The sequence below is a fragment of the Argentina anserina genome, chromosome 6, assembly GCF_933775445.1.
Source record: "Argentina anserina chromosome 6, drPotAnse1.1, whole genome shotgun sequence".
Lineage (NCBI taxonomy): Eukaryota > Viridiplantae > Streptophyta > Magnoliopsida > Rosales > Rosaceae > Argentina > Argentina anserina.
This window is the reverse complement of record NC_065877.1, coordinates 29,289,788-29,305,805: the sequence shown is the minus strand read 5'-3', so window position 1 is coordinate 29,305,805 and position 16,018 is coordinate 29,289,788. Positions and strand designations below refer to the sequence as shown.

At 38.5% G+C, this 16,018-nt stretch overlaps 2 protein-coding genes across 2 annotated transcripts; one reads left to right on the top strand and one right to left on the bottom strand.

Annotated features, from left to right (window-relative positions):
• Positions 1-603: 603 nt before the first annotated feature.
• Positions 604-1,838, top strand: LOC126800091 (protodermal factor 1). The gene is made up of 4 exons (XM_050527375.1): positions 604-778; positions 929-988; positions 1,127-1,406; positions 1,505-1,838. Exons 1-4 carry the CDS (start codon positions 604-606, stop codon positions 1,836-1,838), a joined length of 849 nt encoding a protein of 282 aa, XP_050383332.1.
• Positions 1,839-11,959: 10,121 nt separating this feature from the next.
• Positions 11,960-14,162, bottom strand: LOC126799571 (uncharacterized). The gene is made up of 2 exons (XM_050526799.1): positions 14,015-14,162; positions 11,960-13,401 (listed from the first exon to the last, which is right to left on the bottom strand). Exon 2 carries the CDS (start codon positions 13,397-13,399, stop codon positions 12,356-12,358), a length of 1,044 nt encoding a protein of 347 aa, XP_050382756.1. The 5' UTR covers positions 13,400-13,401; positions 14,015-14,162; the 3' UTR covers positions 11,960-12,355.
• Positions 14,163-16,018: the final 1,856 nt, after the last annotated feature.

Here is a 16,018-nt window from a genome sequence, read left to right as displayed (position 1 = left end):
CGACACTGACCCTGCTAAGAGAATCATACATTGGTTACAGAACTGGGGAGGGAAGGTTTGTCTTTGATTGCTGCATATTACTGTGGCATGCTCTCTGAAAAATTTAAACGGCATTTCTCTTGACGAAGAGCTTCATCAAGAAAGAGGGAAACAATTGCTATTATATCTCCTATGATGAAATTGAATTAGTTCCTAATCCCATAATTTATTCCAGATCCAACCTGAGACCAGCAAATATTATATGCCAAGAGCCCCATGATTTTCTCCATGCAGGCCACATGAAGCAATGAACTTCTCAATAGTAATTTAACACATATGATAGGCCTATTTCTCTGAGAGAGAGAGAGAGAGATCTAAGTTATGTTTATGGTGTCAATGTTTCTAGCTAAGCGACTCCAGAACTTGTCCAGAGAGAGCACAAGGAGTAAATTGGAAAAATAAATGCACCTGCAACATCAACAACCTTCACTACTTCACCTGCAAATATTTACTCTCTCTCTATCTCCCCTTTATATTCACCCTTCTTCCTCCTGCCAAACTCACACTTCCTCCTTCAGTTCTGTTCCCAACCTTTCTTGAAGAAGAACAAAAATGGGTGCTGTGATGAGGAACAAAGCATCTTCTTCTTTGTTCATATGGGCTTTGGTTGCTGGCATGCTCACCCACAACCTGGTCATCCCTGTCATATCCACCACCCTTGAGGACCAGAAGAACTACTACACTCCAGACCTTTGTGCCGTAACTCCCCCTTCAGGCAACGGTGGAAGCCCTCCCGGAGGTATATTTTTCTCTCGACCTCCTCACACGTACACATTGCGTCTGTTTCTTTGGTTTTATTTCACTGCATGCATGCTATATATACTTTCTCACTTTCGTCATCTAAATATATGCCTACTCATGTCCTAATCTTTCACTTCATGAAATGCAGGTTCGCATGGAAGTCCACCTTCCCATCATCATCACAACCCTCCCTCTCATGGAGGCTACAGCCCTCCCTCTCATGGAGGCTACAGCCCTCCCTCTCATGGAGGCTACAGCCCACCCTCTCATGGAAGCTACAGCCCTCCCTCTCATGGAGGCTACAGCCCTCCCTCTCATGGAAGCTACAGCCCTCCCTCTCACGGAGGCTACAGCCCTCCCTCTCACGGAGGCTACAGCCCTTCACCATCACCACCTTCCTACTGTGGTACCCCATCATCAAGACCATCAACTCCTTCAACCCCATCAAGACCTACAACTCCAACTCCAACTCCAACCTATGGAACTCCACCTTCAGGCGGTAGCCCCCCTGTCATTGTAAGCCCCCCACTCCCATTCATTGGAACTCCACCAATTGACCCCGGTACTCCAGGTGTTCCTACACCTCCCTATCTTCCTGATCCCAACTCCCCTCCCTTCACATGCACGTAAGTACTCTCATGAAATACATCACACATACAAAAGATAGAATCATATATGACCATCTTTTAAGTTTGAGAAGTTAACAGCCATGGTTTTGTTGCAGCTACTGGAGGAACCACCCCACAGTGATATGGGGTCTTGTGGGCTGGTGGGCAACACTTGGCCATTCCTTTGGTCTGACTAGCGTTCCAGGGTTCGGATCAGGCTCCATGAACTTGCATCAAGCGCTTTCCAACACTCGCACTGATGGACTTGGGGAACTCTACAGAGAAGGAACTGCTTCCTTGCTCAACTCTATGGTGGACAACAGGTTCCATTTCACTACCGCGCAAGTCAGGGACGGTTTTGTCAGAGGACTAAGATCGAACAAGGTAGCAACCAACCAAGCCCGTCTCTTCAGGCTGGCCAACGAGGGAAAACTCAAGCCCAGAGCTTGATTCACCACTACATTTGCTTTCAGTTTCACAGTTCAATTATGAGTACTACTGCTACCTTATATCTCAGACTATTTCAGTGTGGTTTATCCTAGAAATTGTTATGTCCTTAGTCTCTTATTCTATTTGGTGTTGTTAAGATGGATACTCCGTTTACATTTTAATGAATGCTAAGTTTATGTTTGTCTCTTGGTTGATTTCAAATTAATTTGAAAATCCTTGTGGACTCCATATCTCATGCGTGCAAACACCAAGCAGTAGCAATAATACCAGACACTAACATGATCACCAACTATAAGGCAACAATCAATGTTAAAATGACATTTATCATTTGAATAGATACTGCATAGTAGCCATGAGAGACACTGTACACAAAAGTAAGTTAATGGCATAGATCATGACTAATAAATGAAATCTGGAAAGCGTGTGTACCATCTAGCCTAATTCAAACGAGTATGCTATGGTCTCATAAGTACCAGAAGGTATCAAGAAAGTAGTAAATGCATACCTACCGAGAACCGGAAATGACAGAAATTAGGTCAAGAGAGGGTACTTGGTGTTAATTCACTCTCAAAATACTCACATATCCATTGGCTCCTATATCTACTTCCACCAGTATTGTAATAACTCTATTTTTTTGAAACGGTATTTGGTTTTGATTTGAATTCTATGAAGTTGTGAAATTCAATTAACATGAATTTGATTATTTGTGATTTTACGAAACGAAAACGGAAACGTTCTCGGAACGTTTAATTAGAAAAACATTACGTTTTCGAACGATTATATCGACTTTTATTCCGTCGCTCGGTTGCGAAAACTCCCTTCACAAAATTTGTAGAGCTCGTCGATACGAGTTCGTGGACGCGTCCCGCGTTCAATTCGGAAGTCGTACGTGAAAGTTATTAACGTCGGAAACTAGTTTCCGATTTTAGAAACTAGTATAAAAAGGATTTTTTTTCTCAGCTAGGGTTCCCATAATTGGAAACTCTCTCTCTCCTCACTCTCTCCGCCTCCCTCTATCTTCACTCTCCCCGAACTCCCTCACCCTCACCTCAGAAAATTGCCTCTGGCGATCTAGCTCACTGGACCGCCGTGACGTGCACCACTCGCCCCTACGGCATCGCGAGGACCCATGCAGCCACCCTTCAGCTCACCAGCCCGTGCCTCGCCGCCGTGAGGACGCCTAACGTCGTCAAAGATTCTGCAAATCGCCGCCCCGAGCTTCTCCGCCACCACCGTGCTCGAGGCGAGCTCGCCACCATCGAATCGAGGTGAGATTCATGCTAGGGATGATTTGTGTGGTTGTTGTGATGATTTTTGGTATGTTTGGAGTGAGATCGAAGAGTGGATGGCGGAGAGGGTTACCACCGCCTAGAGGCGGCGCGTGGGGGTGCATGTGTTAGCCTATGAGTGGTCTGAGATCGTAGGAAGGAGGAGGAAGAGGAGAGGAAGGTTTTGGGGGCGGCGGTGGCGTGCTACGCGCCGGCTTTAGGCTCGGCGCGTGGGCCCACGCGCTGCCACAGTGAGTGGCGCGTGAACGCCACGCGCGGCCGGCCGGTGGTGGCGCGTATACCCACGGACCGCCGCACATGGCGGCGCGTGAACAGTGGTTCGACACAGTAAATTGTAAAAATTTATTTTACAACGGTGAATGTAAAAACGTGATTTACATACGGTAAATGTAAATTTTATTTTACGTACAGTAAATGTAAATGTAAATTACATTCAGTAAATATAAAAAGTAATTTTGGAAGGGTAATTCAGTAGTTATTATTTACTGAGACAGTATGTACATTTGAATAGTATTTATACGTACAAAAATACGTAAACAATATGTACTCGTACATGAATACGTAATGTATGTGTATTTGTACATTAATACATGAATAGTAGTACAGTGAATAGTACTCAGTGAACAGTAAATTCGTAAAACCAAAAAAAGTTGAACAGTAACAGCTTATTACTGTTTCGGCATTTAAAGGTTTACGAAACATTTCTAAATTCTTTTCTTATCTTTTCAAGGTGATCAATAAAACAAGGAAATGAATTATCTTCAGAAATTGTGGAATTACGCTCGAGTTGATAACGTGAGTAAAATCTCACTTATTTACGAATATACCCTTGCGGAGATTCAAGATTTTGTAAAATATTAAAGAACGAAATATGACATGTATATGATATAGTGGATTATATATATATTGTATAAATGGTAAATAGGAACATATATATATATATATATATAGTTTGCTATATTATATACTGTTAGGATTTCGTTTGTGAATATGATCACAGTGGTGATGAGAATTATATATTGAGCATGTGATGCGATTTGTACAAATAATGAGTAGATTATTGTACGTGGTTTTAACGTTAAGATTGTTAAAACGTTTTGTCTTCGGACGTGTTTATGAAATATGACATGTATATAATAAAGGGTTGCCCAATTTGGGTAAACATTAAGGGTTGCCCAATTTCTCATGAGCACTTTCATTTTCATTTTTTTTTTGGACAATCAGATGGGCCGTCCATTGACTCATGAGTGCATTTATATTTGTTGATTTGTGGATTGTCGTATATATTGATATCCGAGTTATATTTGTTTTATTTTACTCATACGAGCTGTAAAGCTTACCGGGTTTGTGTTTACAATCCCGGTGCACCAATTCGATGGTGTAGGGGACACTACTGCAGGTGTCGATTAGTGGGAATCGAATGACAACTCTGCGGACTCGAAGTCGTTTATTATCCTGCTTGTGGTGAGGTTTCTATTGTGGATTTGTGTGTGAACTTGTGAGGATTTATTTGTGTGTTTTGTGAGAGATTGTGAGGATTATTACATTTCCATTTTTATGTAATATTGAATTATAAATTTGGTTTGTAATAATTGGTTTGTCTGAGTTGTATTGAGAACTCAGTAATGATCCGCTGTGGCATTTAAAATGATTTTGATTCATTGAGATTGTTTTGGTGTTTCACGACTTTAAAAATTTAAGTTTTTTTGCTTGAAATTTTGGGGTCGTTACAAGTATTTTCATAAGAACCCTGACTTCCTACTTGCAACAATTCTAACATTCTCAAACAACAAAATAGAAAGAAAAAAAGTATTGCTTGCAAATTACAATTTAGCTTAGATTGTCATTAGTCATATTGTTCAAAAAACCTTTTCTATGACAATAACATGGCCACAATGAAACTCAACTTTGCTCAGGTACCTCTAAAATAAGAATGGACTTACTCTCTTACAAGATGCTCAAGTGAAATTTAAACAATCTGACTAATTAATTTAGCATGAACAGCTGATCATTTTAGCATCCAGTGAGGATTTTGAAAAGCATTTCAAACAAATGGTGCAAAAAAAAAATTTTGCCCAAAAACATAGCCATTATAGTTTATGATTTTCTTCCATTATCACAAAAGATATATATATATATATATATATATATAATGTAGAGAAAAAATAATAATAGGAAAATTGTCAAGACAGGTGATTGAAGTGTTGAAGCAGATCAATTACATAGCCATATTAGTTTCCTCTAATATTTCAAAAATTAGATGAATGGTTTTACTTCCCAACTTTCTTCTGGAGTGTCTAACTACCTATTGTAAAAGATAAATCTCGTAAGAAATTATAAAAACACCGTCTGAAATTTGTGCTACAATAAAGTCATGTGATTACTCATCCCAATGTACAATAAGTGATATCACTAATGAAAAGTATCTTATGGTAGGCCGGGTTAGGAAATGGGTTACTCATCCCGGTCTATGAGTGGTGGGCCGGACCTTAGCACATTTAAATAAGTGACGGGCCGGGTATTTTCATAAATATGAAGATTCAAATTCGCTCACTTAAAGTGGGTTTTGCAGGTTTTTACGGGCCGGATTAAGTCGGGCCTTGCAGGTTTAGAAGAATAAAAGAATTATTAGAAAACATTCTAAAAAAATTACAAATAAGTTCTAGTTTCGAAATATTGTCGATCGAAAACAGTAGATGTGGTCAATATATATATTTAGCGACCCCATTAATATTTCGTCCGTTTTGAACATGGTTTAACCGTCCATACATACGGTAAAAAAAAGGCGTTTCAAAAAGGCGTCCGTACATATGGTTTACCGGAAATTCCGACGGTCAAACGAGATCCGAATTGGATGAATTTTAAAATGATCATTAAATATATATAACGATCACATCGGATGGTGTCGATCGATTCCGAAAAGTTTTCTTCATATAGTCGTTTCATAATGCGATAGTTTTATTATAAACCTAATAGAAATTTTATGATACATTAGTGGACATTTTGGCGATCAACAACTCAAGTTCGAAATATGGTCGATTGGTATATATATTTAGGGACCCCGTAAAAATTTCGTTAGTTTTGGACATGGTTTGACCGTTCGTACCTACGGTCAAAAGAGGTGTTTTAACATATTAAAATCCTCATTGATAGGGGCTTTGCCAAATGAGTTTCCTCAGTACGACTGCGCACGATAGGTAACAAAAATTATATAATTTCAAATGTACAAACGGCTTTCAATGTTCGCATCTCTGTAATGGGTCCTCCCTTATAGCATATTAGTGGTGTTTTCGGTTTACCGGAAATTCCGACGGTCAAATGAGGTCCGAATTGGATGAAATTTTTACAGGGTCACTAAATATGTATACCAATCACATCGGCTGGTGTCGATTGATCCCAAGAAGTTTCATTCATATAGTCCCTTCATAATGCAATAATTTTATTATAAAACCTAATTTAAAGGTTATGATATATTAGTGGACAGTTAGGCGATCGACAACTCTAATTTGAAATATGGTCGATCGACACTAGCAGATGTGATCGGTATATATATTTAGGGACTACGTAAAAATTTCGTCCATTTTGGACATAGTTTGACCGTTCGTACCTACGGTAAACAAAAAAAGAGGCGTTTTGACATATTGAAACCCCATTGACCAGGGCTTTGCCAAATGGGTTTCCTCAGTGCGACCGCGCATGATAGGTAACAAAAATTAGGTCATTTCAGATATGTAAACGGTTTTCGGTGTTCGCATCTTTGAAATGGGTCATCCCTTAGGGCATATTAGTTGTGTTTTCGGTTTACCGGAAATTCCGACAGTTAAACGAGGTCCGAATTAGATGAAATGTTTATAGGGTCACTATATATAAGGACCGATCACATCGGCTGGTGTCGATTAATTCCGCGAAGTTTCCTTCATATAGTCACTATATAATGCGATAGTTTTATTTTAAACCCAGTGTAAAGGTTATAATACGTTAGTGGACATTTCGGTGATCAACAACTCTGGTTCTAAATACGGTCGATCGACACTAGCAGATGTGATCGGTATATATATTTAGGGACCCCAGGGCCGGCCCTGAGATTTTCAGGGCTCGAAGCGATGAGAAAAATTGGGGCCATTGTCCAAAAAAAAAATTTGAAACAATAAATTTTTTGAAATAACAAAACATAGCAATAAAACTTTCAATAATAATAAAATGATATAATGTTTGAAGCAAAAATATAAAAGTTACAAATATCAATACCTTTTACTCAAAAATTGACATTCTTGCTTGAACCTTCTTTAGCGCCTCCCTCCTCTTAATCTCTTTTTTTTTTAGCCCGAGAAGGATACTTCCTGATTGTAGCCATATAGCACCCTGCAAAATATAACAAAATTGTTGTCATAATCTGATAAAACCATAGAAAACAGATACTAATGTTCAATTTGTATCATGAGCATGACCTCGTCACCATATTTTTCATTCCAAAAACTAAGAAGCTCATACAATATAAATTTATTGACGGCCATAACAATATGGTATACAAAAGAAGATATGCAATATGAATAACATGGAAAGGCTACCATAACTAACAACTACACTTTGTAAACAAAGCAGCCAATTAAAACTAAGTTTCATCAAGCCAAGCACGCAATAATCTCCTGCAAATTCGTTTTCCTTACAATCCATTCAATCATTTAGAGTTTTAGACATTTCTACATCCTATATGAATCAAAGATTGGCGAATTTTTTTCCATTCATTAGAAGATTGCTTCGGAAAAAACCAAATGAGCCAGAAATCCAAACACTAATGGAATCTATCAATCTAATATCTAAGCTCAGATTTGTATCGAAAAGCACACATACATCTTTAACTTTATCAAACACCACATATTCCCAATCTTTCATCCTACTCTCTCTAAACAAAAACATATACAAAATTGAAAAGAATTGAAAGGGGAGACCAGTAACGTATCAGAGAGAGAGATTAGCTGAAGGGCCAGCGGTGTTGAGAATCTTCGAGAAGTCCCGGAGCTGTGACGGTAATTTTTTTTACAGAGGAGAGAATTAGAGAAAGAGAGGAAGAGATAAAGTCAGAAAATTGAAAAAAATATAAGAACGTGGCCTCCTTCTTTTACGACCCAGTTTTTTTTTTACTATGTGTATATGATTAATTTTGAGGGCCCTTAAAATTAGGGGCCCAAAGCTTGTGCTTTAGTGGCTTTAGCCCAAGGCCGGCCTTGAGGGACCCTGTAAAATTTTGTCCATTTTAGACATAGTTTGACCATCCTTACTAACGGTCAACAAAAAAAGGCATTTCGACATATTAAAACCACATTGACCGGGGCTTTGCCAAATGAGTTTGCTCAGTGCGACTGCCCACAATCAATGACAAAAATTAGATGATTTCAAATATGCAAGTGGCTTTCGACGTTTGCATCCTGGTAATGAGTTATCCCTTAGGATATATTAGTGGTGTTTTCGGTTTACCGAAAATTCTGACGGTGAGATGATGTTCAAATTAGATGAGTTTTAACTGGGTCCCTATGTCACGACCCCTAAATTTCAAGTGTTAACTCAAAAATCGAAATCATCTAATAGTCACAGCGTATCATAACTGGGTTCATAGTACATCTCAGTCGATTTGATTATTACAAAACCAGTTTATAATTCAAGCATTATATCAAATTGAAATGTAAAATCCTCATCACAAATATAAATAATGAAACTTCGAAATCTTCATAGTAGCCCTTCAATTCTACTAATCCACACCTGCAAAACTATCCCCTACACTATCGAATAGGTGCACCGGGATTGTAAACACAAACCCGGTAAGCTTTGCAGCTCGTATGAGTAAATCAACAGTATAACACGCATAGTATACAAAAGAAAATACATAAAATATTTAATTATAAATGCACTCATCGTAACTGTCACCCAGCCAAGGCTAGGTTTCGATACTGCCAACACGTCCGAAGATAGAAAACGTTTTAACATGACTCAAAGTTAAAACCACGTACAATACAATCCTCACATGTTATTGCACAAAAACTAAGTGACTCATGCTTAAATAAAATAAATATTGGTGCTGTAAATAAACTCATTTGGAAATACGAGTATGACAGTATATAGTATAACAACCCACTATATCATATACATATCATAGTTTGGTCTTTTAAATAAAGCGTAATTATGAATCTCCGCCAAGGGGAGACTCGTCATAGTGAGATCTATTCACCTTGTTTTCCTGAGCGAAATTCCACAATACCGACAGTAAATCTTTCACTTGTTTTGTCGATTACCTAGTTGTATAATAAAGTGGTTAGAAACGTTACGTAAAACCTCAAATGCCGAATCAGTACTACTGTTTACTGTTCAGCAATTTATTATTTTTACGTAATTACTGTTCACGCAAATATTGTTCATGTACATAGTGTTTACATATACTGTAAATCAATGTACTGTTTCATTGTAAATACTATTCCAGTAAATACTAATCACTGATTTACTATTTAGATAATTACTTTTTACAATTAATGTACATAAATTACTTTTTACATTATTACTGTACGGAATTTACTTTTTACAATTTACTGTACATAAAATTACCTTTTACATTTACTGTACAGAAATTACTTTTAAAAAAAATATTGTTCAGAAACACTGTTCACGCGCCTCCGCACGTAGCGGCGCGTGGGTTTCACCCGCCACCCTCCGACAACCGCGGGGGGCGCTCACACGCCACCCACAGTACCAGCGCATGGAGCTCACGTACCGCCCAAACCGGCGCGCGTGGCTTGCCCACCGCCGCCCAAAACTCTCTCTTTTCTTCTCCTCCTCCCTTCCACGACTTAATGTCGTGTCCCTGCACCTCCACAACCACCCACGAGCCGCCACAGACGGCGACACGCGCTACTCCAACCACTCCGCCCAAAACTCAACAAAATTACAAACACTGAAACAAGAAAGATGAAGATCATGTAGAGGTGATCACAACCATACCTTCGTTGCAACCCATATCGCCGGGGATTGGCCATAAAGTTGCTGGGAGGTTTCAGAATTCCCAAGCTCACCTCCGACGCTAAAACCTCCAATTGAAGCTTCAATTTCGTGCTACACTCCAACCAAGGGTCGATTTGCAAGGACCTATGGCTCCATTCTCCGACGGCGAATCTTGAATCGGCGGCGAGGTTTTTCAGAAATTGTCGCTTGTCAGCGAGGCTTTACGGTGGCGAGGAGGACGCGTCTCGCCCAGGGGTTGGTGCAATCGAGCTTGCAGCGGTCTTGGGACCGGCGGTGAGAGCCACACCGGCCGGAGGCGCGAGATCGGCGAAGGAATTTTTTTTAGAGGGGGTCGGGGTCGAGAGGGAGAGAGGGTTGTGGAGAGAGAGAGAGAGAGAGAGAGAGAGAGAGAGAGAGAGAGAGAGATTTCTGTTTTTGGAAAATAGGGTTTGCAAAAATCTCCTTTTATACAATTTCCAAAATCGGAAACCAACTTCCGTCGTCAATAACTTTCACATACGACGTCCGATTAAGGTGCGTGACGTGCCCACGAAATTGTATCGACGAGCTCTACAACTTTCGTGAAGGAAATTTTCGGACACGAGCGACGGAGTAAAAGTCGACTCTCGTGTCGCGGAAACGTAACGTTTTAAATTTTTAATTTCCGACGACGGTTCCGTTTCGTTTTGACATCGTCGTGAAGCGGAAAAAAATACTATTTATTCAATTTTCCAGGTTTAATAATTTCCAAGAATTCATACAATTCGAATCCGAAAATTCGGGATATTACACCCTAAATATTAGTACCGATAACATCAGTTGGTGTCGATAAATCCCAAGAAGTTTACTTCATATACTTCATATAGTTGCTTCATAATGTTACCAAAAAAGACATATAATTGTTATATGTATAATATATTATATACATGTATAATATTTTATATCTTGGCGGGCCTTGCGGGCTTTTGGCAGGTCGGGCTAGCGGGCTTTTGGCTGACCGGGCGGGTTTCACACCTCTAAACTAAGCTCAGCCCTCCACTCACGGAAGCGGGATTTGGCGGGCTTTCTTGCAGACCGGGCCAGGTAAAAGCCCAACGGGCTTGCTGGCCTCCCCGGGTTTTTCGGATCCGCGGGCTAAATGATGAGCCCTATGTGATGGTGTCAATGTATCATGCCATTTTCATTTGAGTAACAAAAATCATGTCATTGACCCAAAGAGACTCCGAGTAATCTGTATATAAAAGAAAAACACCAAGACACTGACCTTGATATAGAACAAGGAATATAGCGCATCCTTAAGAATCAACCAAAAAAGCAGCCACCATAGAGGTCATAAGCTCGAGTCTAAGGCTAAAAAGGTGAGAGATACATGAGGTCATCTGTGCAGAGCTGCAAGCTGCCTGAAGGCAGGGCTAATGAGAATACCTAGCTTCAGGTGTCGAAAGGAGATAGGAGATAGCAACATTTGCCGTTAGCTTCTACAAACAAAACTGTTGAGGGTTTATTAAGAAATCAAGCTGATATCTGAGATGATATATACTTCAAACTACTTTCAGATAAAGATACATGAAACAGAAGGAATGAGTTTGATGAGTGGAATACAATTCAATGCTCAGTGACATTTTGCATATGTATAAGTTCAAACAGGATATAGATGTGTAGAATATGTATTGATGACATTAATTTTCCACTGGTCATATGTTTGAGATAGGAGTGAAGAAGTCAGGAATGAAGCTGCCAGATTACAGAGCAGGATAAGGAATACAATGTTTACATTCATAATCTGACAGATCAACAGTATATCATGTTTTGTAATCATTCTTCCAAATCCTATTTTCTATTTCGTACTTCTTGTTTTGTAGTAAGTTGTGATAGTTGATCAGAATATCTGCTTCAATTGTTTTATACCGGTTAAATGTTTTACGATTTGCACCTCATCAAATCAGTGACATTACAATTCTTACTTCCACATTGTGTAAGAGAAAAATACATTTGCACATACTCTTCTTCTTTCTTAAGGACAGTCAAAATTTACCTAAAATCCATGGCATAATCGACCTTCCTAGCTTGATGAGCTAATGCAATACGCCTCTTTCTCCAAGCCAGACTTCATCACTGATTGATCCAATATATAACTTAACAGGTCGTGTTTCATTTTCTTTCAAATCCTTCCCACCCTAGAACCAAAAGTTAGAAACAAAGCCTTACTTGTCATCTTGTGGACGAAGATTTGACTGTTATTCACCTCATATGAGATTCAAACCATTTAAAGATTCTGTCACAGTGTAAGCTTGTCATTTCATGGAACGCGAATGCAAGATTTAACTCCTCCTGTATGTAATGGGCTAGCTGCTTGTCTGGAGAAATGATATTACTCTTTTTTGCAGCTTCTTTCCAATGTGTTCTGCGGCCATCGTTCTTCATATATCCATTCTCATCAATAAACCCCTCATGGCGGAAGAGTTCAAAGAGCTTAGCAGAAACAGACTGATCAAGACCTGGGATTCTGTTAGCTAAGACATATGGTGACAAGGGAAACTCCATGGACTCTATCTCTTCAACATCAACACCATTATTTTTCAAAACTTCCATATACTCGGCTATCTTTTTCTGCCTAAATTGATCTTTAGGCATGTGGACAAATAGGGTAGGCGGATAGTTCTCTGTTATATCTATTTGATTAAACATCCCTTCAGCAATCATTAGTGTAATACTACTGAACTTCAGCTCAGTGGCAAGCACAGAGACAAAGTATCCCCCAGAAGAGGCGCCCAAAGCCACAAGAGGAAGTTTCTCAAGCTTATTTTTCTTCACCCACCATGTGATAATATCCTTAACAATAATTAATTCCTTCCCGAAAGCCCAGCACCTCCCTTTACTTGAAATAGTAAGAACTGCAAACTTTCTAGCAAGAGCATGAAGAACAATTAGTCTTTCTTCTGGCAAACCAACGCAGTTTGGGCAGGTATTAGACTTGTCCCAAAAGTTAGCAGCTCTACCATCACAACCATGAGCCAGAAAGAGGACTGTTTTAGGTGAATCTGGTATTTGCCATATAACATCTGTTCCATTCCGGAACTCTATAGTCGGAGATAGTTGCACCACTGACTCGAAGCTATTCCACTTTTCCATTCGAAGTCCAAGTACTGGATTTGGCTTCTGATCAGTGTTGTGAAACAACAATATGTAAACAACGATAACTAATGTGACAGACACAACCAGAAATGCAACGACACGGTTTGGAGGCCCATTATACTGTTTCGATTTGTTTCCACGCTTCCACATAACTGAGCACCAAATACCAAACATCTTTCAATTAGTTCTCTCTAAAGTAAAAAACTTTGACAATGTGTAAAGTGAAACTGAATCGAAAAGGTTTCCACATTCCATGATCACAGATTCAGTTACTCAGATTACTAGGTTGACGAAATTTCCAGTTTTGTTAGCTTGAAATCTCAAATAACATATCCGATATCAGACATTTTACAAAAATTGCAAGCAGCCGATCCAAACTCAATTACATAGCATCAAAAAATCATAAACGAAATGGAGAACACACACTTAACCACATAAACCGATAACGTCCTCTAATACAAGCCATTAAAGATTAATTTTTTTTGCTAAATGAAATTGTTATTGATACACAAACTTAAGCTTCTAATTCCAGAAACTCCAACCTCAATCGGATAAAAAACTCAATTGATGTAATAAAGATTCAAACTTTGATAACAAGATGAGCCCTTTAACTCAAATGGAGGAATTAAAGGGATCATTACTTTGAGTCGAGCCCAGAAAATACAAAACAGGCAATTTCTACATCTATTTTCTATCTAAAAGAGTCAGAATCCAAATATTTCATGAAGGGGTTATCGAATTCAGAACACGAAGGATAAGACTTACCTGATAAGCTTTAGATCCAATTCTGGAATACAGCTTTCGAATTTCTCTGAGAGCTGAATTTGCTGTGGTCTTTTCAGTTGTCGTTCAAGTCTTGTGGAAGTGAAAATAAAAACCGTCTGCTTGAGCTTAACCCGACCCGTAACCTTTGCACACTACTGCTACCTTTTCTTTTCTTTTTTAAATCTCTTTTCACTATGCTGACTTGTATTCCTAATCTTTGACATAAGATACGATAACTTGAAAACTTTTATGGTGGTGTTGTATTCCTAACACTACCGACCGCTATTGAAATTTTCCTCATGTGTCGAGTCTTAAAAAATCAAAATCTTGATCAATTGTCAATAAGAACATAAAGATAATATCATTTTTCCGTCCTCATTGACTCTTCCATAGGTATTACTGTATTAGTATGCATATGACAAATAAAGTGTCTTAAAATATGATCTTCTCATAAAATGACGTCATATTCCTAACACTAAGAAACGCTATTGTACATTTTTTTCATGTGTTATACTTTAAAGAGACTAAAACTTGAATATGTGTCAATAACGACATAAATAAGACAACATATACTGTTACTCAATTTTTAGTGTGCCTAAGGCCTATAACTTTGATTTAAAATACAATAACTTGTATTGTAGTATTGTATTCGTCGCACCAGAAGGCTTCGTGATAATATTTTTCAAATGTTTGGTTTTGAAAACATTAAACTTTATGGTACCATCAACTCTTATTCAATTTTTTAGTGTGATTGAGACTGTCTAAGGCCTATAACTTCTTATAAAATACAGTAGCCTGATGAGATGGTGTTGTATTCCTAGCAACACTGACGCCTATCGTAATATATTTCAAAAAGTTGACCTTGAAAACATTAAAATTAATTGCAACATCGATTCTTATTCAATTTTTAGTGTTCCTAATGTCTATAACTTTAACATAACTTGTATGGTAGTGTTGTATAATTATTGAGTAGGAATGAGAGTGCGACACCCCGACCTCAATCCGAAACCAAGGAAAATATTCCAAATTTCTCCATCTCCAAAGAAAGATAACAACCCGAACTAGTGGTTCAATAGGTTCATAGAAAGATCAGAGAGACGAGGAGTATTTCAAGAGAACTCAGCAGCTTGGCCTCGCCGAATTGAGGTTAATAAAGAAGATAACGATTTTCCATTTCAGTGGAGAAGGTGTCTAGGACCCCCAGAGAGAGAGAGCCCTCTAATCCCTCCAATCCTATGTAGCAAGGACATGTGCAACACCACACGTATTGCGTGTCCGACACGGACACAGACACGATATGCCTTGGATACACTCAAATACGCTGGACATGCGTATGCTTATTTGGATGCGTTTAGGACACGCGTATCCTTACTTGGATAGGATCTGGACACGCACATGCAATACAATCACAAAATTGCACATAGTGTGATTCGAACCTTGGTTACTCCAATAGGATGTGAACTCCCTAGCATTCTTCCTGAATTGCTTTTGTGTATATTGATGCTCCTTATCCAAATAGTTTAAAATTTATATTAATAAAAAAAAATTCTTGAAAATTTATCAAAATATATGTTTAGAATGTCGAATTTTCCTCAAAAGTCAATATTTTAGTAATTGGTTTGAATCTTTGTTTAAATTTTTTTAATTAAGAAACTATATCTTAGATTTCAATTTGTAATACCTATATATATTAAAATAATATTTAATTAACGTGTCTACCACGTGTCCGTGTTAAAAAAAATCGATATGCCGTGTCTACATATCGAATCGTGTCCGTATCCGTGTCCGTGCTACTTAGCTCCAATCCCTCAGATCCCCAAAGAAAGTTGGTGTGCTCCTCCTTTATCTCCACAACCGCCTCCTTTTGTTCTAATCATCTCCATATATCAGTTTCTACTGACTCCTCTAGATCTCCATCTTTTATCTATTTTATTTATTGTATTATCTAATCATTTGTTTTCCTTTTTAATTTAGTAAATCAATTCTCGTAACAAACTCACAAAT

Excerpts from the sequence above, each read along its gene's own strand:
- LOC126799571 (XM_050526799.1), bottom strand. The coding sequence starts at position 13,399 with ATGTGGAAGCGTGGAAACAAATCGAAACAGTATAATGGGCCTCCAAAC.
- LOC126800091 (XM_050527375.1), top strand. The coding sequence starts at position 604 with ATGAGGAACAAAGCATCTTCTTCTTTGTTCATATGGGCTTTGGTTGCT. Across the intron at positions 989-1,126 it reads TCCCTCTCATGGAGGCTACA|GCTACAGCCCTCCCTCTCAC; the intron begins GCCCTCCCTCTC and ends CCTCTCACGGAG. Across the intron at positions 1,407-1,504 it reads TCCCCTCCCTTCACATGCAC|CTACTGGAGGAACCACCCCA; the intron begins GTAAGTACTCTC and ends GTTTTGTTGCAG.